General features: G+C 37.2%; 1 protein-coding gene across 1 annotated transcript; it reads right to left on the reverse strand.

The window, feature by feature from the left end:
• Nucleotides 1-232: 232 nt before the first annotated feature.
• On the reverse strand, nt 233-24,055 carry borcs5 (BLOC-1 related complex subunit 5). The gene is made up of 5 exons (XM_041255297.1): nt 23,775-24,055; nt 21,864-21,968; nt 13,737-13,880; nt 10,526-10,683; nt 233-2,259 (listed from the first exon to the last, which is right to left on the reverse strand). Exons 2-5 carry the CDS (start codon nt 21,919-21,921, stop codon nt 2,032-2,034), a joined length of 588 nt encoding a protein of 195 aa, XP_041111231.1. The 5' UTR covers nt 21,922-21,968; nt 23,775-24,055; the 3' UTR covers nt 233-2,031.
• Nucleotides 24,056-24,341: the final 286 nt, after the last annotated feature.

Consider the following 24,341-nt stretch of genomic DNA (forward strand, 5'->3'; position numbering starts at 1 on the left):
GTTGAGTGTGATGCAGTTGTTTTTCTTAATGAAAAATATTACCGTTGAATATAGGTTTGATTTCTATTAAAAACAAAATATATCCTACTTTTTTTTTTTCTCACTGCAATTTACCTGCTTGTTTGAAATTTCTCTGTAAGAGAAACCGAAACTAAATCTTCTCATAGATAGTAAGCACTTTTTTTTTTTTTTTTTTTTTTTTAAATATACGGGACTGAGTAAAACTCCAATTGTATAAAAAACAAAACAACTGAACACCCTACAAGAAGATAACTCTGGCCAGCTTTCAGGTAGCACTTAGAGTGACCGGCAAAGCTCTAAATTACTCTGAGTTTAAGTTTTCACCATCCAAGATAAGGATGAGGTAAACTGATAGCCCTTGTTTCATCCCCTGCTGTGTTGGCATAGAAATGGATGTGAAGGATTGCTATGCTGTAAGTAGCTCATCTTGGGTTGTCTGTCGGGACGGTACCATAAAATAAAATGTGCTTACTAAGGTGTGTGTACATTAGTTTGTATTACACAGTGGATTGAAGCTGCAGTCTCTTTGGGGGCCTCACATGTACTAGCCAGAGTTGCGAGTTTCTTTATTTATTTTTTGAGTAGGGGTAGAAAAAAAATACCTTTACGTTTCTTTATTGAGAGCGGCGTTTATTCGATGGCAGCGTCTATTAAAAAGCTGACATCTGAGAGGCATTCATTTGAGGGCGGTGTTAATTCGAAGTAATACGGGAGATATATACACACAGATAGATAGATAGATAGATAGCTACAGCAAGACTGGCTTAGAGCACCCTGGTCTTTTTACTGAATGCAGCCAACCTGCTGTTTCTATAGATGGGGTAGAACACGGTTGTGATGGACCTTAACAACGAAGAGACTGTGTATTTTAAAAAATTCAATAAAAATAAAAACTAATTGATTTAGAATTTAAAGTTTTTGCAAGAAGTAATAAATAAATCAAAAGTACAGTAATTGCTGACATCAGTGTGTATTAAAATACAGTAAACAGTTTTGTCTCCGAGTCTAACTGGTAATAAGAACAAACAAAGGCTTGGCGTTTAAAATTTAAAAGGTGCAAAGCGTCATTATTGTAAGCATCACATTTACACACCTTTACAGAAAGTTTAAGCAAATATGGGCAAACAGTTATGTAGCCTTCATTAGCACAGCTAATCAGAAGACAAATCTCATGCAAAAAGATGTCACAATGCCAAAATTATGGATACCCCCAAGCACTTATATATTTACTCTGACCTATATTGGCTTTGTATAATGATGGTGATTGTTATTATTATTATTATTATTATCATCATCAACATAAAAATTACAACTCATTAGTAAGCTATCGGTACTTTTTCCTGTTTTATAACAGTTTCAAAATGAAGTTTGTCTTCTACTTTTTAAAAAACATAAAATATTTTAATCTGCTTTCAACAACACTCAAGAGGCCATCAAAATGGTGATTTAATGTTGTGGAAAATAAATATACACATAATTTACACATACATACACATAGTATACAGATTTAACCAATATCTGCACCAGAAGTGAATCCTGTTTTTGCATTCAAAAGGCATTCTTTTCCTAGCAAATTGCTTGTCAGTTTGTTCAAGAAGCAATCCATTTGGATTCAAAGAAGATTCTTTTTAGTAAGTAAAAGTCCTTTTCCATTATAAATGCATTCATTTCACATTCATTACAGCTTACAGTACTCCCAATTTCAATGCAACTTTTAATAGCAAAGAATTAGTTGCAAAGCTGCCTTCCACTCTCCCCATTACACCTGGTCATTTCTCTGTACTAACGTTTAAGGTAGAAGACATGCAGCATGGCCACTGACTACCAAAGGGAGAAATGAACATGTACTGTACTAGCATTTAAAAATATCAAAATAACCTTTTCAGCATACATTTAAACTCCATTTTGAATTCAGAAACAAAAAAGTTGCCTTGAGTGAATGCTTTTTGAATGTAAAGGATTTTGACTGTACAGGATTGTGTTTCGGTGTTTGGCGTTCCTGGCGGGCTTCTACTTGGGCTCCCTTTCGGGCTTCATGCTGAAGGGTTCCAGGCGCTCGCTCTCTGGCAGCATGCTGTTGAGCTTCTCCATCAGGGGCACTGTCTGATCGATTCCCATCTGGATCCTTCGTAAGATGACAGACATCTCATTTACCTTCTGAATCTGCTCAGCGTACTTAGCGTAGCGCTTCTGCCGTTCCTGCATGATGCAGAAGAGAGCCTCCACTGACAGGTCCATCTAGGAAATGGGGAAAGAATACAATAAGCAGAATAAGCCCAGATTATAAAGCACTGCATTTACATGAATGCTAGATGTAAATTTTTATTTTTTAAATAATGCAGGCTAAAAAAAAAATGTCTGTAATTTTGACAAGACAAATGTGCCTTCATAATGTGTAAATTATTTAGTTAGTATTTGTTTCACATTAGAAAGCTGTTTCAGTTAATGGTGGATTTGAAGGCAATGCTTGGTATTGCATCAAAGAAAACAGATATAGGGGAAAATGCAGACTATACACCTATATTATTATATATTTGTTGTGTTGCTTATTAATATTCGTAGCACAACGTTTGATTGTGTAGAAATAGTTTTTTGCAAGAATTGCCTAACCGAATTTTGGGAGTTGTTTGCGCACCACCTGGAGTTTACTCAAGGACCACCAGTTGGGAACCACTGCCATAACACCATACAGGCAGTCCTCGCACTTACAACACAATTGGTTCCTGAAAGTCGCGTTGTAAGTCGAAGCACATTTTCCCATAGGAACAATGTTATAAAATTGGGGTTATGTTCCTGACTCTTCAGCCAGATAATATAGTTTTACAAAAATGACCCGTTATATTGTACTCATGAAAATATTTATTTAACTCTTTACACTCAGCCCTTCGCTTGCTAAATGTCAGTGTGAACAACAGCTGGACTGTAAACATTTCACATGTAGTTCAGTTTATATTAGGAGGAAACAAGCAGAGCAAAAAACTAAAATTGTCTTTGGGAACTACATTAGGGTTACCAGACATCCAGTGAAAAATGGGATTATCTGTTTCAGCCTTAATTTGTTGTCCCGGTCTGAAACAATAAAATTATTAAGGGTTCCGGTTTTGCTATTGTATATATAATTTTTTTTAATTAAGTACAAAACTGCATCAGTGCTCTACAAGTTAATAGCAGAGTACTGTCAATGGAAATTAGCCTACTGGCTAAATTGAAAATGCAATGCACCTTGTGTCAGGAAGTGACACTTATGTTATAAATGTAAGTGTCCCTGATAAATAAAAACAATAAACAAACATACATTAATACATTAGTTTGTGTTAGCGTCATTCAAAAATAAAATAAATAATTATATGGATTATTTGTTTAATCATTCTGACTAGGAGTGTATGTATACCATATGTTTAAACGGTATTAGCTGACCTATTTTTTTAATCTGGTTTTTTGTACATTTAACATTTGTTGACTAGATGACACTATAAAGAAAATAATGAGTTGCTATGATCTGCAATAAATTCACCTGATGTTTAATTTTTAAGCTGTTATTATATACTGTTAATTTAAGGGCTTCAGAGTTGCTGTGGTGTTAGTGAATTGGGGGGGGGGGGGGGGGGGGGGGGGAGTTCCAGTTTTTCACTGTGGAAATCTTGACAGTGGGAAACTGAAGCTCTGACAGAAATTTGATCAGACACCAAAATCCAAGCCGATCTGGATAAAACTCATTTAAAAATTACTTGATTTAATGTCAACAGTAGGAGAACCATGCAGAATTGCATATACTGCATTATTTTCCTACTGTAGGCATTCCATGTTAATTAATGCTTTTTTCCCCACAGCAGTATGTAAGAATTAAAAAACAGAATACATCAATAGCTGCCACCTTTCAATACGCCTTATAGGATAGTGTAAACATCCGGTTCACACACCCTATAAATGAACCAAGCTAACTTGCAAACTACATTGTGAATACAAATAGACTCGGTCCTGTAAAAAAGGAAACGGACCAAAAAAACAAACTTTAGCTCGCTTCCAAACGAACTTGGTCCCTTTGCTCGCTGATAAGTGTGAACAGCAAGCACACTGATACACTGTTTCAAACAAAACGAACCAGACCTAGTCCATTTGAAACGGACCCAGTGTGAATGCAGCCTTTGCCTCCACGCGCCTTCTTGACTCGCCCTGAAGACGTCAGTGATCAAACCCTCATTGCACTGTTGGCCTCACTGGATGTACTGAGGTGCTTGGCCTGCCTCCCTGAGCACCTGCACTGGGATCTGCATGGCTTTGTTGCATTTTTTGATTCACTAAATTAACGCAAAAGGCAATTAGAGTTGGTGGTTTCTGCTGCTTCTGTGAATATAAAATGTGCCACATCAATAAGGTGGAAAGCAAGCTTTTTGTACCATTTGATGGTTTTCCACAGAAAGCAGTAGTATTTCAGCAGCTAGTCGCTTCTGTCAAATCCTCCCATGATGGCATTATAATCACCTTGGCTTTGTGGACAGCCTTCTTTGGACTTCTTTCCGGTATTTACTATACTGGCGTCCTTGCAGTTTGAAAGCAGGTTGACATAATTCCAGTCACGCCAGCAGAGTGCCATCAGCTTATCAGTAGTTCCATCTGCTTTCATGTGCAAATCTTTGGGCATACCATGACAATTACTATGCACTGTACCCTGACAATGCGTCTTCCTGTCATGCAGAAACAGACAGACACAGTTCAGGACTGCTGTAGTAGTTGTCAGTACCCCTTATCCATGTTGGCCATCAAACAGTTGCTGATCTTGCCCACAATACAGCATGCATTTCCATATGTAACCTGTGTTCAGCTCACAAAGCTCACACGACTTTATCCCAAAGTGTGCCATGTTGTTTGGGATGTACTGCTTGAAATGAAGCCTTCCTTTGTACAGCAAAACAGACTCATCGACTGAAATCTCGAGCAGGTGTACAGACGCTGGTGAATAGGGTGTAATGCAGTCGATGAAGAGGCGGATTTTACAGAGGCAATTATTTTCAGGCCTGACAGCTTCGTCGTCTTGGATGTGCATTGCCTGAAGCATTTGCTACTAGCGGTTCCGGCTCATGATGCTACCAAAGAAGGGAGTGCTGATGGTGGGGTCCCCAGACCAGTAGCTGTTGATAAAGGGCTTTTTCACAATCCCCATCAAAATTAAAAGCCCAAAAAACTGCCACAGGCCACCTAAGGTGACATTTTTCCAGCTCCTCATTTGTGCATGGGGTTTATGAGCTGGTATTTTCTTCATCTGTTCTTGGGCAATATATTGGTCTGCTTCTGAATATTATCCATCACATCATCTGTGAGAAACAGCTTCAGATAATCCAGCTCTGTGGCATTATCCCTCATTCTTTTATTTACCTCTGGAACACTAGTGAATGGGAACACGTGTCTGTATGTCTTTAATGCACCAGCTCTCCTGTACAATATATCCCTAAGAGCTGGAGGATGCCCTACCACATCCATGACCTCCACCTCTTCCTCCAAGACAGACCTCTGGTTGCACACTGGAGCTTTCAGCTATATTATAAAGGGGAAACATTGTTATAGGTAGGGTTAGAATAATCATCATCACCATCATCATCAATAATAATAAATGTTATTTTATAAAGTGTAGCAATAATAATATAATAATGCATACCCAACTGCAGTCATGCATACCCATTAACTTTACTACAGTAACAAAATTTCCAGTAGCTTTGAAAAGTCCTGATATAAAATTAATTATTCCACTTTTGTCTTCTTCATAGACAAAAAAGACGAGTCAAATCTAGTGTCTACTTGTAAGGACATCTACTAAACATCAGTATTATGATCCTGTCAGGCAAAACATAAAATATAGAACAGAAGTATCTTTATGAAAGTTTACTGTGGTATAAGCAAAGTGTCGCATAGGGAAATCATGGTAAAGCAATCAAGCACGGTAACTCAGAAAAGTATGGCAAGGCTACATTCTCGGCTGGCAAAAAAGAATTTAAAAAAAAAAGAGAGCACAGTAAATGCATAGTATAAAGCATGGGAGAAGGATGACAAGCTGTTAAATGACGATGCAAATTCATGATCACTTTTATAAGTGTAATGTTATTTGTTTCCCAGTAAAACAAAATGGCAACTTAAAATGTCTGTTGTGCAATACCAACTCATGCAGAATGGCTGATAAAAAAATAAAATAAAAAAAAACTTCTAAAAACAGACCGACTTGTTAGAACGTCGCTTTAAAAAGTAAATCATTTACCTAAATGACTATAGATAAGTGATCAATCTGACAGGCGCTTTATATATAAACACAGTAAATAAACCGACAAACACGATAACATGTCATAAATATATACTGATGATGTAATATATGTAATGGTATAGTAGTAAGCGATATGTACGCAATACAAAATCAAATCATGGATAGTTTTACATTCAGTGTCGCTGGATTCCTCATCAGTATCTGGTACTATGAAAAGTAGGATCCAGCCTCTTCATTCTCTAAATTCCGATCCCCCACACCACTAGTGATCAAAATCACTCTCATCAAACACCACTGCAACCTCTGCATCTATCTTGCGCAATCCCTTATTACCAAATTCCACTCGACTCCTCACAAAATTAGCTATCACTTCTTTCCCGCCTTATTACAATCTAATCCGGGTTCAAAGTTCATCAAGCCTTCCCTTCAGTCCACATGACTGTTTTAACCCTATTAGTACACACAGATCACATTTCAGCGTAATTTAAAACGATGCAATTGGAAAACAAAACAGGCAGCGCTGTAACGTCAGGGCCCGAAATATTCAGGCTCGGACCCAAAGTAAACGTTCCAGGGCCTGAAATATTCGGTTTCAGGTTATTAAGATTTTCGCTGCCTCATCCACATTATTATCGCCTTTTAAAGCATTCATTTTTCCATTCTTTAGTTATCCAAGTTCTCTGTATATTTCCTGTATAAAAGTAGTCTTGTGCTGAAAAAAAACATGATCGCACAGAAAAGGTAAAGACTGCACACTGGAAGCCTGTCTGTCTGACTGCCACTGAACTGGGTGATGTATCCCCTCTCACAAAAATGAAATAGTGCTGATCATAGTTGATGTTAAGTTGCTGTTCATGACTCTGCTCTGAACAACTTCTCCGTGGCAGCCTCAAATAATCAAGAAAACGAAAACCGAAACTTAAACATCAATAAAGAAATAGTCGATTTTTCTAACATTTACAAAATCGATGATAACATCAACTGTAATTACATTGCTGCTTGGGCAACACACATTGAAATAGAAACTCTAAACTGGTTTTAAATAAGAACTTTTATAAAAATAAACATTTGATTTTAATATTTTATTTGCAAGGTGGACATAAAAAAACAAAAACTAAATATTCTACAATGTACTGTTCAGGTAAACATTTAAATATTTAGGCACATATGTTGTATAATCATTTTGAACAGACAATGCTATTTTGTGCTGCTTTAATAAACATTATGTTTAACAGTAAAATGTGTTGAAATAACTATTTTTAGCCCATCACATTTTGTGAAATAAGCAATTTTTTACCAGGAAAAAAAATACAGCCCTACTTACAATACAAACACACAAGTATATTTCAGAAATACAAGCAATGGGTACGGACGTGCAGCCTCCCACAATGTAAAGAAGGTTTACAGAGGGATAATGGTCCCCCCCCCCTCGCAAGATCCTCATTACTGATTTTAAACATTGATATAAAACATAAATATATTATAATTAAATTGTTTTATTGTCGTCTTTAACAGAAAAAATAACCACTTGAAAAGAAAAGCAAAAAAAAGAATATAACAAACCAATGTTATATATAATCATGCAGATGAACATATGCACACCCCTATATACTGTTACCCATGTACACATAATATGCACATCATGAAAACAAACAGCGTCTCAAGTCTCCTCCCTGAATAATTCCAGATGACTAATCTCCCAGTCATACAAGTCCCTCATTAAAGTAAACAAATGTATGTTTTTCAAGTGGCTCTGTATGGACTGGCACATTAAGGATGCTCAAATTTGGACCATCTCTGTTCAAATGTTTCCATTTTATTGACCAGCCTGGAAAGAAAGACGCTCGTAGGCTGTAATACTACCCAGATGCGTTCACATACCATTACCAATGTGTGCACAGAGAGGGCATCCTTAGACTTCCACCCACCCACCAGGAAGGTGTGCTAATCTGGAGGGGTCACCAAGAATGTAAAGTCTGGGGCAGTAAAAGTTATCCACCTTAACAACGTCTTTCAGAATTTTGTCAACCTTTTTTTAATCTGGAGGCAAGTCCACGTAATATGAACTAGTCCCCTCCTCTGCTTGACACTTTCAACAATTTGGGGAGTCACTCAGACCCAATCTATAATGAGGTTTTCATGTGACGTTATTGCAGATTGCTGTACTACAACCATTGCTTAAAAACATACTCTGGATCTCCAAATCCTTAACAACTTTAATCTTATTTCTAATCTCCCCTTTCTATCTAAACTTTTAGAATGGTAGCTAACCAACTTAATACCTTCATAGCAGTATATGATATATATATATATATATATATAATATATATAGATTAATATATAATATATAGGATATATATATATATTATATAAATATATGATACTAGTGAACTTGCAGTCAGGTTGGCCATAGTACTGAAACTGCTCTTATTAGAGTGCTAAATAATGTGCTCTTGTCAACAAATACGGTCTCCCCTACATTGGCTCCCTGTGTGGTCTAAAACTGATTTTAAGGTCCTACTCTTAACCTTTAAAGCCCTGAATGGACTGGCCACATCATACTCAAGGGATCTTTTAGTCCCTTATATTCCTGGGCGGCCTCTCCAATCCCAGGATGCTGGGCTGTTTACTGTCCCAAGGGCTTTTAAGAAAAACACAGGTGGAACAGCGTTCATTTGTAGGGCCCCTCCACCATGAAATGCACTCCCTGGCTCTATAAAAGAGGCCTCAATTCTTGCAATTTTTAAGTAAAGATTGAAAACCTATTTTTAGGATTTAAACTTTGAACTTATTTACCAGTATTTTACATGCTTGTAAAAAGGATATCTCCCGTTCCCTTGGCTGCACAAATGCAGGTTTATTGATTTTAAACTTATTTTGGGAATCCTGAGTGACGCATCTGGTAATGGCGCTCCGCGTAGAGTGCAGGATGTGCCCTATAGCCTGGATGTTCCCGGTTCGAGTCCAGGGTATTCCACTGATGACTGTGGATGGGGTTCCCAGGGGGCGGCGCACAATTGGCCATGCACCACCCGGGTGTGGGAGGTCTTAGGAAGGCCAGGGTGTCCTCGGCTCGCCACGCACCAGCGACCCCTGTAGTCTGGCTGGGCGTCTGTAGGCTTGCCTGAAAGCTGCCCAGAGCTGCGTTGTCCTCCGACGCTGTAGCACTGAGGTGGCTGCATGGTGGGCCTACAGTGTGAAAAAGAAGCGGTTGGCTGACAGCACACGCTTTGGAGGACAGCGTGTGTTCGTCTTTGCCGCTCCCGAGTCAGCACGGGGGTAGTAGCGGTGAGCTGATCCTAAAACTAATTGGTTAATCCAAATTGGGAGAAAAAATGGTAAAAACAATTGGCAACTACTATCTATCTATCTATATATATATATATATATATATAGATTATATATATATACTATATATGAATATATATATATATATATATATATATATATTATATATATATATATATTATATATATATATATATATATATATATATATATATATATATATATATATATATATATATATATATATATATTATATATATATATATATAATATACACACACACACACACACACACACACACACACACACCGCATACATAACTTTGGTTTTTACTGAAAAACAACTGAAGTTAATAAAAAAGAAAATAAACGATCATAATCGATTTACAATGCATCCCTATTTATAACCCAGATTCACTAAAGACACATTTCTGTTTAGTTTGCATTATTTTTGGAGCCCCAATATTTTTTATTTTGATAAGAAAAGTAGTTGTGTAAGTGTAAGGGTTAAGGGATGTGAGGTACAGTTGTGGCCAATGGTTTTGCATCACCCTATAGAATTAACACATTTTGCTTCATAATGAAACGTGCAGAATAATGTTACGTTTAACATACTGAATTACATATCGCTTAGCAGTTTTACATATACTTAACGAAAGACTAAGTATATGGCTTCCGATTACATGACGTTAAATAAAGAGATCTACACTATGTTCATATAGTTTTTTAAATCCTAAAATTCTAGGTAATGCAAAACTTTCTGGCCATAGCTGTATAGTGGTAAACACATTCAATGCATCTAGTTTCCTTAAAGATCTCCTGTTACAAAATTATATCTTACTAGTTTGTTAATGAAGACACAATCCTTAATCCCTGTATAATATTTGTAAATTGGATTAATAATCTGTGCCATGAGGCAAGTCAAGTTGTTCCCTTCCTCTCCCACTCTCCCCCACACTCCCATGTACCTCTTTGATTCTCTTCACCAGAGCATTCTGATCGAAGGCGACGGCCTCGGCGCACTGGTGGAGGTGATCCTGGTAACGCATGCATAGCTGCAGAACTTGCTGGGAGTCCAGTTTCTCCAGTTTACTACTACTGGGAGATGTCTGTCCACTCAAGACCCCTGGAAGGAATACAAGGACAAAGCAGATTCATCATTGCATTTATTTGTCACCCATAAAATCAAAAGTGAGATACCGCTTTTATACCAGTCTATTAGCCAAAAGAGAGCTTTACAGAATGATTTGCTATTGATATCACATGAACTAAAAGGGACTCGCAGATGATTACAACTATACAATTAAACCAACTGCATGCTTCCCATATCAAAAGGTGGCACAGCACTGCATGCATTATCCTATAATGGCATCCCAACGGTATGTTTCAAACGTTATTAAAGATACTGCTCTTTTAACATTCAAGCAATATTATGCTCTGGCTTTTTAATGATCTTGCAGGAAAACCAATAAGGGCCAGCCTTAACTGACATGAAATAAATTATCTAAGTTAAACATTTTGCTTTGACTCCCAGTGCCCAAGTTTGTTTTTCACTGTCAAAACCTGACTTTGTGTCTAAGATTCTTTTGTATCAAATATTTAAAAGTAAGCTCATCAGTGGTTTGATAATACATCTTTTCGGAACTGATATGCAAGGCTGTGAGGATCTAGAACCTCTGCACAATTCACTTACACATGCTTTTTGTCTGACCAATACATTTCTGCTCTATAACAGACATGGAAATCAAAAGCATATAGGTCATGAATCGATAATTTACATCAAATGCATGTAGATGGACTTGGATAGTTCAGGGCATGAAATAATTCCTAGATTACTAATTACTGCAGCTTGCTTGGATGTCAACTAGCAATGACAAAATTATAAAAAAAGTTTGAAACAAAGTCAAAAAACACATCTTTTCAGTGCTGTTGTAATATAGTTTGCAACTGCATGAGATGAACTAGGTATCTGTTTTTAGTGTTATTTCTTGATTTTGGTATTGGTCTTAATTATTAAAAAACAAATTCTTATCATTTTTTATTTATATATCGCCTAGGGTACATTATTTTCTTGATACTTTAAATGAAATGTTTTGTATTTCATTTCATCACACAATTTCTAATCTATGTATATATTTTCTCATTTTATGTATATGTTATTTTATGTAAAGCGCTCTGAGCATTAGGCTATTATCATAACCCTGGTTCCCTGAAATAGAATTGCAACCATTACATATTGGGTATTTATCTCCTAAAGACCTAGATCCTGAACAATATATCAAAACTGTTAGTCATGCCCGCCCCCGAGGGCATATATGGACTACACCACTATGTTAATGTTGTAAGGGACGATGCTGAAGCCTCCCTTAACACTCCAAAAAGCCAGTGTTTTGTGGATCCATGACATTGTCTATAGAACCTTGTAAAGGTATGAGGAGTAGCCCACACTGCTTCATTGCATATGTCTGTGACAGCTGCATCCTGGAACCAAGCCTACGAAGTTGCCATGCCCCTGGTGGAATGGGCAGTGAGCTTTTCTGGAGAGGGCAAGTTGGCAAGCTCATAGGTAGTCTTGACTATGCCTGTTATCCATTTAGACAGGGCTTTACCATGGTACTTCGGCCGATAACACAAAAAACTGTTCAGACTGTATCCAACTATGTTCTGTCAACATAAAATGCTAGTGCCCGCACAGGGCAAAGAATATGGAGCTGCCGCTCCATGTTAGACTGGAAAGGAGGCAGATAGAAAGCAGGATTGGTATGAAGCGTAACCTTTGTCCTGGCTTCCACAATCAAAAATGCCTGCATCTCACTCACCCGCTTAGTGGATGTGACTGCAAGCAAGAAAACTGGTTTGAGTGATAAAATTTTCAGCTCAGCTGAATGCAAGGGCTCAAATTGAGGCTTCATGAGTGCTTCAAGCACCATTAAACCTCCAGCGAGGAACAACATCCTTCATAGTCGGCCGAAGGTGCCAAGCTCCTTTCAAAAATTGCCCCACCAGGAAATGAGCTCCTGGGGAGACTGAATCAATTTTGACATGGCAAGCTGAAATAGCTGCCGGATAGAACTTTAATGTAGAGGGGAATTCCCCTCTGCAAACATCCCGCAAAAATTACAGTATAACTGCCATGGGACATGTCGTGAGGTAAAAACCCTGAGGGAGGCATGATGTCTGAAGGATACTCTACTTGGGAATGCGTACTGGGAATGCGTGGATGCCGCTCTGGCAATTTGCAGGGTATCAACGACCGGCTCACCTCCATAGGGTGTAGCCTCCACTCTGATGTACTGCCCGTAGCGAGAGGAGGTTCTCGTGTGCCCAGAGCAAAAGCATTGCGGGTCACACAATGGAGACTGGGCGAACTGAACCCGCCCTGGTGGTTGATGTAAGCCACCACTGTTGTGTTGTCTGTTCGGACAAGAACATGTCTCCCTCGAACATTCTGCAAAAAGTCCTGCAAGGCCAGGTAAACTGCCTGCAACCTTAAAATACTGACGGAGGAGACCCTGCCAAGGTGGTCCACACATCTTGCACACCCCTGCCATTCCACACAGAGCCCCAGCCCAGGCTGGACGCATCTGTGCAGATGACCTCTCTTCTGGTGACCTTGCCCAGCGCTGCGCTCTCGTTTCCACCATGAGAGTGCGTTTATACAGTGATGAGACACTGTCTACAGGTGGCTGCGGTTCAGCTCGTGCTGAAAAACGCTGCTGTTGAAAAAGGTCTGCAGAGGGTGCATGTGCAGGAGACCCAATGTTTGTATAAAATGCACCATGCTTTATGAAAATGTATTAAAAATGAACTGTTACACTCTTAAAAGCCACAAAGAGGGCATTTAAAAAAGATGCACTGTAGTTTTATTTTCTGTTTTCAGAGTAAAACTACCCCCGTCCCTCCCCCCTTGTAAGAAAACGGTACGTCCATGGTCCCTGATTCAGTGGTTGCCACAGTGGTTTCGAAGTAGAATGCACAGAATTGTTGCACATCAAATTAATAAATTACTGGGAAGGGTGTAAGGATGGCTACTATCAATTACATAAATACTGCCGTATTTTGAAGTAAGTACAAATGCAATGGCTATATTTGAACTTGCACTAGCTTAAATTTTATCACAGACCAAACACCATCCTTTTTGGCTTTCTAACCCAACAGAAACAAGGCCATTTCTATTACCTTTCAGAAGAGGCTGAAATGTTGGTATTTCCTGCAGTTTAATAACATCAGGGTCGTTGTATATGTTCCTCAAAGACTGTGTTCCTGGAGCCACCACTACAATGTCATCCATTTTGGCTTTCTGCTTTGCTGGAGAAGGCACAGCTGCAAAAAGAAATATATCAGTGCATAATGCGATAATAAAATACAGCATGCTCACTTAGATAGTTCATTGATCATCTGCTTTATTAGTTCATTGTACTGTGTAATATTGTTAAAATAATTATATATATATATTATATATATATATTATATATATATATAGATATATATAGAATATATATAAGATGATTTATACAAAACAAATATACTGTGTTCTCTGTAAGGATTGCACAGCACTTTTCAATTCTACCATCACTATTTTTTTTTTTTTGTTATAAATGGGCCAGTTTTAGCTATCACCTCTGAAATGTATCACAAGCAAAGGCTTGAGTACCACCTCATTTTCTATCCAAACTTGCACTACACCCAGCCAAGCTAGGGTTAGGTCAGTTAAGCCATCACGTGACTTTCTTGCTTCTCTTCTGAAACTCAACATGGCGACTGCACCAATGAAAAAGACAGAGTTACGACATTTTGTGATGATGTGGGATACTGTTCTGCAAGTTTTGCTGCTGTTCTACTGATCATGTGAGAGTGAATACTATTAAAGATCATATTGCCAGTCGTAAACACATAGAAAACAGAAAGACAGCAAAAATGGCAAAGTAGATGACCCATGAATCTCCAGCATTGCATTCTTCTATGCATCAGAGACAGAGCTTTGTAGAAGATTGTGTTTGTGCCTGTGCCTTTGCTTTTCAGCTCTGTAAAATGGGATGTCAGCATAGACCTCTTCTGCAAAGGTACAGCATTCAAGGCAGGGCTCTGCCAAAGCAAGATTCTCTAAGGAAACTCTACCTGCCCAGGGTCTACAAGAAACACATGCAAGCAGTTTTACAGCAAGTACAGCATAAACCAGCCTGCGTTGTTGCAGATGAAACTACAGATGGGAGAGACAAAAGACTACACTAAATTAATTGCACACCAGTATTTAACTGGTTTATTTTATGAACATTTTATATTTTTGTAAGAGTTGCTTGCTTTTCGATTTGTATTTCTGTCCACTCTATCTGCCTTTAATAAAGCTATAATTAGCATTGTTAAACCATGACCATTTTCTTAATTAAATTATATTATCTAACAATGAAGAAACAAGCCCAATATATATTTTTCTAGCTATACATTCCTTAATCCTTAAAAGACCGGGATCGTGTAAACATGATCATACTGAAGTGGTCTTCTAGGACCGCGATCGTGTAAACACGATAGAAAAAGCACTTTGTTTTCATGCCTTACAGGGCCACCGTACTTTGCAATACAGGCTTGAAACACATGTCAATAGATGTGGAGAGGGACACTGATGCTCACTTCCTGATTTTCGTGCGAGTCACCGAGAGGGGCATTTAGTGTCTAAGGGTGGAGACATAAGCAGAAACAAAACATCACAGAAACTTATTTAGAGCGAATTAAAAAAAGGGGAAACACTGTAAATCTGATAAATTTGACTTAAAAGTTATATTAGAACATGTATTGTCTCGTGCATATATGCACACATACTTGTATATATGTTTTTACAACATTTATAAATATCAAGAAACAACTGGATATAGCAGATACTATTTCATGAACTAAATGCATCAGGTATGTTTTTTCTTCCTTATTACTGATAATAATGGAATGAATAACTATTATTTTATTTATAAACATTTATTTTGACAAAATCATTGAGAGTAGTGTCCATTATTGCTTGTAAAGACCTGAGAATAAATGTGTATTATGTCATTGCATCACTCGGATGAAACAATGTCTTATGATTTGCCCAAACATCAATATTTTTCAACAAAACTTACAGGATACACCGCAAGGTCCCTCGGATCATAGAATAGCGCATTTTTATATGTGTATCTATAAGCACAATAAAAAAAACTAATTTAAAATATATATATATATATATATATATATATATATATATATATATATATATATATATATATGTGTTAAAAAAGTATATGTTTTGTGGTTCTAGAGAGTCAAGTACAGCCAAAAAAAACCTTTATCATTTCTTATAATCTTTTGGCAAAATCGGTTATTTTTGGTTATTGAAAATAAAAACCACTCAAACACATCAATTTTCAGTTTTTATCATACACTGAATGTATGTTTTACTAATACATATACAAACGTTAACTTACTGTGTTGAAGTGAGGACGTCCAGATTAGGATTCTGGCAATGTAGAACTGTGGATGCATTATGAATCCCGAGAATTGTGGGAAGTAACATATTTCACTGTACATTCATTACCGCGTGTCTATCACACTACACTTCATGTTTTGTTTTTTTCTGTCCATCTGTATGACTATATCGCGTACTGTAGTAATTAATCTCAGCACACAATAAGTTATTTAATTTTTTTCCTAGGATTCAATATTCATCATGGCATTCTGATTAAGGTTTGATATTTATGCAGCTATGACAATATGCATTAGTAGAAGCATAACTGTACAGCAGTTTTATATTTACAATAACTTTTCGGTTCATCACTCAAAACCGTAAGGGCAAAAAAAAAAAAACCTAACTGGCGACGCCATGTTGCTGGTTTGTTTGGGTGGGTTTGTGGTCACTAAGCCTGTTGCTAAGCGAATTACACGTGTTACGCAGTGCACAAAATTGATAGTTGACCAGCAGCAATGTCTTTGCACACTACTCGTCTTTAGAAAGCCATTCTCTTTATGTAGAAAGGCAGTAGTGCATGGTGCCAAACCCACGTTTATCGATTAAAAAAAAAAAAAAAGAATCTTCTACATAGGTCTTTGGGAGTGTTTCTTCGGTTATCATCGGTTAAAACCAAAAACAGCAAGCCCTGCACATACTGTAGCTGTATCTACTTCAAAAGGCAATAACCAGAAATGCTAAAATACACTCTTAGCACTTTTGCCCAATACATCCCCCCAACATTATTGTTGAAGCTTAGATTTGAAAGATACATTTGTCTTACCCTACTAATTAAAAGTGCTGAATGAATAATATCTAGAATATGAAGATTTCTAGATCTATAGGGTGGTGAAAAAGCCTTGTCTGCTGTCCCCCTCCTTGGGGAAAGAGTAAGAGTAACATTGGGTAAGCAGTTAGGCTACATATGTAATGTTTATCGGTACAAAAAAGAGCAGCCAACATTATTTTTTTTAACCTAGAGCTGGAAAAATACTTGGTTCTAGAACTTCAGGTTTCTTACTTACATGTATGTCAGAAATAATGTATATTGTCACAAACTGTATGCAGGCTGAGGAACACTACATCTTGTGACCTAGAATACTAGAATAAAACAGTACACTGATTACTGCCCAGGAACAATTGTTTAGAAATAAAGCACTTTAAACAACTGCAGGATGCTGCGCTTTAACCACTGCTAAAAAAACAGCACTTAAATTAGCAGACATGCATCTTTTGCCTATAGCCATATGACTGTAAAGCATTTATTTAAAATTAATCTCTCATAAGATCTAGAGGTAAAAATAAAAAAAAATGCTAGAACAGCTGCAACACAGAAACCTAGGCTGTAAAAAAACAAAACACTTAAAAACATACAGTAAGCCCCCAAAAAAGTATACAATAAATGCTGGACGGATAAATGCTTACACAGAAAACACCTACAGCGCTTTTACTTTAAAACGTGGGCCATTCTGTGGGCAATTAACACATCAGGGTGCAATCTCTGGAGTCACCCTCTTGGATTTGGACGAAAATGAGTGTTAAAAAGGCAAGCACTCAATTTTAGTAGTGATGGTACATTATAATAGACATCAGTTTAAATATAAAGAAATACTACACTTGCCACGCAACAAACACACAATTTTCATGGAATTGTACAGTTCAGACAAGCAAATCTACACATATCTAGGGACAGTAACAAATGTTACATTTTTGGTAATAACCTAATGATAAATTAGTGTCATTTTAAAGCCTATTTTAGATGCATAATGTTTTCAATTATTTTAAATGGCACTAAATTCTGTTGCTTCATTTAAAAGATAAAGCCATTTATCCTACCTATCTAAGTACCTTTCAACAAAATTAATTTGTTAGTAATTGTTACTCTTCACTGTCTTGGATTTCCTCACTTACCGTATTTAACAATCAAGGGGGTCAAAGCCTAGTTGGAAACAGCATTTGTCAGCACAGTAGTAATGTAATGGAACGACATACTGATGCCTTCCTCAGTGCCAACATATCGCCCAATACACTCTGGAAGGAACCGCTGGGAAGAAAACGTAATGTAACCAACATTTGCACTTCTGTAGACAGGGCATGATGTCTCTTTGTTTGTCTTTTGTGGCTCAAGCAAGGTAAAAAGTTTCTTGAAGTCCTCCCTCTTTAAACGGTACTTTGCAATTATTTCCTCATTAGATAGCTGGTCAAAGACTTTACGCGCCTGTCTGTTACTGTAATTTATCTGCGCTTATGTTCTAAGCCTGTAATTCTCTCGCTATGTGTCATAGATATACTGCATGCATCAGAGACGCCATTTGTTTAGCAACCATATGCAAGAAACGCAAGAAAACTAGGTGAGACTGACCTTTCGTATTTGGTGGTGATAAATTACAAATTATTTTATGAACGAGTGATTGTTGGTATATGGAAATGCAACTTTTTTCGTAGTTGCAGCTTACAATATCGTAACTGCCAGATACGCATTCATATGTGTATATAGAAACAGGCCCCAGGTCCCCATATCATAAGAAAGATACAGTGGCTCTCAAAAGTATTCACCAGCCTTGGACTTTTCCACTTTTTTTTGTTTTACAACATGGAATCAAAATGGATTTAATTAGGAGTTTTTGCCACCGATCAACACAAAAAAGTCCATAATGTCAAAGTGAAAAATAAAATCTACAAATTGTTCTAAATTAATTTCAAATATAACACAGAAAATAATTGATTGCATAAGTATTCACCCCCTTTGCTATCACACACCTAAATAAGCTCTGGTGCAACCAATTGTCTTTAGAAGTCACATAATTAGTTGAATGGAGTCTACTTGTGAGCAATTAAGGTGTTTCACATGATTTCAGGTTAAATACACCTGTCTCTGGGAGGTCCCACAGTTGGTTAGTACATTTCCTAACAAAAACTACATCATGAAGACAAAGGAACATTCAAAGCAAATCTGGAATAAGGTTCTTCAAAAGCACCAATCAGGGGTAGGATATAAGAACATTTCCAAGGCATTGAATATCCCCCGGAGCACAGTAAAGTCCATTATTAAGAAATGGAGAGAATATGGCACAACTGTGAATCTGTCTAGAACAGGCTGTCCTCAAAAACTGAGTATCCGGGTGAGAAGGGCACTAGTGAGGGAGGCCACCAAGAGGCCTATGGCAACTCTAAAGGAGTTACAGTCTTCCACGGCTGAGCTGGGAGACACTGTGCATACGGCAACAATAGCCCGGGTGCTTCACAAAACTAGCCTTCATGGGAGAATGGCAAAAAGAAAGCCATTATTGAAAAAAAACGTACATCAAATCTCGGCTAGAGTTTGCCAGAAGGCATGTTGGAGACTCTGAGACCGTGTGGAAGAAGATTCTATGGTCTGATGAGACCAAAATAGAGCTTTTTGGCCTCAAAGCTAAGCGCTATGTATGGTGTTCTCATCCTGACAACACCATCCCTACCATGGAGCATGGTGGTGGCAGCATCATGCTATGGGGATGCTTCTCTGTGTCAGGGCCTGGAAAGCTTGTGATGATAGAGGGCAAAATGGATGCAGCAAAGTACAGAGAAATCCTGGAGGAAAACCTGCTGAAGTCTGCAAGAGACCTCGGACTTGGGAGAAGATTCATCATCTAGCAGGACAATGACCCCAAACATACAGCAAAAGCCATACTGGAGTGGCTTAAAAACAAAAAGGTAAATGTCCTGAAGTGGCCTAGTCAAAGCCTGGACCTTAATCCAATTGAGAATATGTGGAAAGAGTTGAAAAGCTGTTTACCAAAGGTCCCCATCCAACTTGACGGAGCTTGAGCAATTTTGCAAAGAAGAACGGGCAAAAATTGCAGTGTCCAGATGTGCAAAGCTGGCACAGACTTATCCAAATATACTCATGGCTGTAATTGCTGCCAAAGGTTCCTCTACCAAATATTGACTGAAGGGGGTGAATACTTATGCAAGCAATTATTGCAGATTTTTACAATTTGCAGATTTTATTTTTCACTTTGACATTATGGACTTTTTTGTGTTGATCAGTGAATTTTTTTTAAACTCCTAATTAAATCCATTCTGATTCCATGTTGTAACACAATAAAATGTGGAAAAGTCCAAGGAGGGGGTACTTTTGAGAGTCACTGTAGATGCCTTGCAAAGAGTACTATGGAGAGCAACACGATTAATTCCAGGATTAAAAGGCATGTGTGAAAGGGTATCATCATCATCATCCGTCAGGGAGAGAGACCCAGGACACAAGAAGCTGCAGGTTTAAGTGCTATTGCGCACGTTTATTTACAAAAACGTAACCCTAACAAACAAAACAAATAGGCGCAGTGGCCAAAATAAAGGGTTGAAACAAAACGACTGTTTATACGCCTCCCCCTTAAAATCCAATATTCCCCACACACATCCACACATTACACCAGCAGTGCTTCCACCCAGCCACAGCATGTCATGTGAAGACAGACTGAAAGAGCTGAATCTATATAGCCTAGAAAGAAGGAGTCAGAGAAGACTTAATAAAGGAATTTCTAATTGTCAAGGGGTTTGACAAAGTAACAGCCAATTATTTTTCAGAACCAAGGAGCTTTTTTACAGAAAGGTTGGTGAGCCATTGGAACAGTCTGCCAGACAGTTGTTGATGCAGAGACTATCGGATCCTTCTAGAATAGACTGGATGCTGTCATGAACAATATTAGATAATCCTCTGTGTGACAACAGTAAGACCTTTAGCTCGCCATCCGGATTCCCAGAGGTTTCATTTCCCCTACTAACCTGACAGGGGCAGGTGGAGAGGGTGAGGGTAAGAAAGCCTGTGTGAGCATTATTGTGGGTTGTAATAAAGATCTTAGATCACTGTTTTAAAATAATGTATTGTGTCTAAGATCTTAAAACATTTCTTTCTTTGTTTTCTGGAATAATGTAAAATATGCCTCTCGATTTGAGTGATTTTTCTTTTGTTTCACTAAATATTTTTTTGTAATTTAGGGAAAGGTGAATATTTTAATAATTTTTTTAGCCTTAGCAATAGTAATGTAATTTACCAAAAAATGATGTGTAGAATACAAACACACGGTCAAACTGGGTACTGTAACACACGCCAGTGTATTCAGGGAGGGAGCTACTGCAATTCAAATGTGCTGTGTAAATGACACCCGAGAACAGATTTCAGACAGGAGTCTAATTAATTGCCATTACGCAGCAAATAAATAAACTAGCCAACCATGGGAATTATACATTTTAAAATATTGTATTTACAATTGAGAACATTTGACAGAACAAATATATAGAAAGGTGTAACACATTTAACCAAATACTCACCATCCCGATAATAGTAAATATGGCCCCAAGTCTCTTAATGCTGTGCTTTGTAAAGAAAAAAGGCTGGGAGAGTTTGCTTAACATTTGTGCGATGAGCAAGCTTGTCTTATTTCTGTTTTACAATAATCGCATTTCACTCTCTGATGATGTGGAGGTGGCATTTTAATAATATAAACAGAAATTTTAACCACATATGAATACAATTAATTGTAATAATATAGCAAAAAGCTAGTATTCCCACCGATGCTGTGTTACTGTGGTCACGTGTTGTTTGCGAGCACAAGGCATGCAGGGTAAAAAAGTACACCATGCTTTATCTTGGTTTTGTAAATACACCCCAAATAGAGCAGAGCATGATTATTAAAGTGAGTGTGCAAGGGGATGGGGGATAGGGGGTGTCAATATTCTCAGAGATTGACAAGGCCCTACACCTTTAATATTGAATGCTTTAAATATAATAGCTAAGCCCATATCAATAATAACAGAGTCAGTAGTTATAAAGTATTTGCACCAAAAAGACCTACCTGAGGTGTTCAAGTCGGAATGCTTGTGCTCAGAATCAGCGCTTTGCTCGGCTCCCATTGTGAACGCTGTCAGAACTGCAACTCCTCTCTCAGACAAGGAATTTCCTTAATCATTCAAAAGACACAGCATTACAGTCGCAAAATAAAGATTCTAAGGAACTGATTGGGCCATTCCATAATCTAAAGTGGCCATTTTATGTAGTTTGCAGCATGGGCCTATACATAATTTATATCATTTGTGCATAACCTGTATACAAAAAGTCCCTGTCTAGTGTCTGATGTAACCAGTATGTTAAATCTTGTTGTTGAAATCTGGGCCCATTCTGTCTTGCACATTTCCTTTAACTGGATACACATATCGTGAACGCCATTTCCAAACTTTTACCTTTTTAAAAAAAAAAAAAAAAAAAAAAAAAAAAAAATATTATGAATTCGTGTTATGCTTTGGGTGAATGTAGTGTTGCAAAAATAACTATCTGCCAGTCAGCCTATGAGCAGGTGGTATCATTGTACTTTGTAGAATGTTTTGATACATGGCTGCATTCATTCGATCTTCAACCACATGAATGTCTCCGGTCCCTGATATGCTAAAACACACCAATATCATGATCAAATCACCTCCAAGTTTTCCTGTAGGTAAAAGGTTTTCTTCATTGAAGGCTTTCCTTTTATTTTCCCCAAACATACTGTGGTCCATTGTTGGGAATAAGTTATAAGTTATATTTTAGGCCCATTGGACCAAAGAATAAAAAAAAAAAAAAAAAAAAAAAGAGAAAAAAAAAATGCTTCATTCCTATTTGTATTTTTTGGCAAATTTTAGATGTTTGTTTTATGAATATTTTTTTTAATGTTTCCAGGGAGGTCTAGTGCATACAACTCTTCAGTGTTCAGGCGCCGATTCTCCTACCTGCTGATTCCAAAATATTCTATGGAGGTCCACTTCTTTCAAATATTTCAGTTGAAATTGTTGTGTGTTATATCTTGATTATTACTCTGATTGTGGATTTTGGTATTCTGTATTTCTTTATACTGTACTGCTATTTCCTTTACTGCAGTCTGTTGCGAATGCTTTTCTCATCCAACTCCTTTGTCTTGACCATCATCTGCTTTGCTGCCAAAATGTTTTTCTTCAACAGATTTTGGCAATCACTACCTCTTTTTCAGGCTATTGTCTTTGTAATGTAGCTTGGTTATTGTATAACGGTTTACAATCAATTATTATATGTTTTAATTAGTTCTAGAAAGTTGTACAGACTTTTAATTAAGGTGCCAATACTTTTGTTATGAACAAATATCTGAAATAGCTTAAGTGCCTTTTATTTATTTTTTTATAAAGATTACTTTATTAAAATTCCAGAAATTGTGTTTTGGTCTTTGTCATATTAATAAGTGGCTAATGTTTACAAAATGCTTGTATTTAACATGTTTTCACAAATATCTTATATTATGTGTAGGGTGCCAATACTTTTGTCTGTGACTATGTAAAAAGAATGAAATTTAAAGGAATAGTCATCTAGACTTTCAAAGAATCTGGGTACCCACCACAAAGACTAAATAATAATATATTGTATGACAGTACTTTACATAATGTTCTGTGTCCCTGTCTATGTCCTCTATCAGGCATTTATTACCCCAGTGTTTAAAAAAAAAAAAAAAAAAAAACAACAACATTGACTTACCCATAACTCTTGGTATACAGTATGCTACTTCTAGAAGTGATACCCATGTGAACGTGTTAACAATAACCGTTCAAAAATATAGAGTATTAGCTTGTGCAAACACAAATTACTGCAATAATAATAACAATTAGACAACTGTTTTAATAAAAGAAAGCACTGTCAAAAACTTAGACAAACGCTACAATGCAATGTTTCATGTATTTGAAACACTTCAATCATAAAGTAAACTTACCCGATTTTCCAAAACAAGTACAATCTCTCGTAAGTAAACAGAGAACGCTAGATTTTCTTAGTATATATAATATTACCGGCAATGGTGATTTACATTTAAAGAAAACGCAATTAGTAGTATTTATCGTACTTCCTTAAATCGTACTCATAATCTACTGCACGCCATTTGCAAAGGCATTAGGATGCTACAGTGACAATCACCTTCACAAAAAAAATGTTTTGAAACACTAGACGTCTTTAAATAAAATATATATATATACTTTCTTAAATCAAGAAGGGTAACATTATTGACGTGTTCACAGCTTGCTCGAACAATCCTTGCTCAAGCAGGAACTTGGGAACGTTGTTTTACATTGCACATAAAAACAGTACGTATTCTTTTGAGGCAACACAGTAGTTCTTACTGCACGTACGTCCACTTCCAGGTTAAAATAATTACATCCTGTATGGAGTACGTACTAGTTTTTGTTGTAATCCAGAATTGCAATTTAGTCTCCAAAGAAAAACGCAATCGCATGCTGCACTACAATTTTGCAGACTATAACCTGGGGTTAAATGCCAAGATAGC

Source organism: Polyodon spathula, chromosome 7 (genome assembly GCF_017654505.1).
Source record: "Polyodon spathula isolate WHYD16114869_AA chromosome 7, ASM1765450v1, whole genome shotgun sequence".
NCBI lineage: Eukaryota > Metazoa > Chordata > Actinopteri > Acipenseriformes > Polyodontidae > Polyodon > Polyodon spathula.

Bases quoted from the DNA above. Each gene is read 5' to 3' on its own strand.
- borcs5 (XM_041255297.1), bottom strand. From the start codon at position 21,921: ATGGGAGCCGAGCAAAGCGCTGATTCTGAGCACAAGCATTCCGACTTG. The intron at 13,881-21,863 runs GTAGGTCTTTTT...TTCTTTTTGCAG, and splicing joins TTCCGACTTGAACACCTCAG to CTGTGCCTTCTCCAGCAAAG. The intron at 2,260-10,525 runs GTACATGGGAGT...CCCATTTCCTAG, and splicing joins TGGTGAAGAGAATCAAAGAG to ATGGACCTGTCAGTGGAGGC.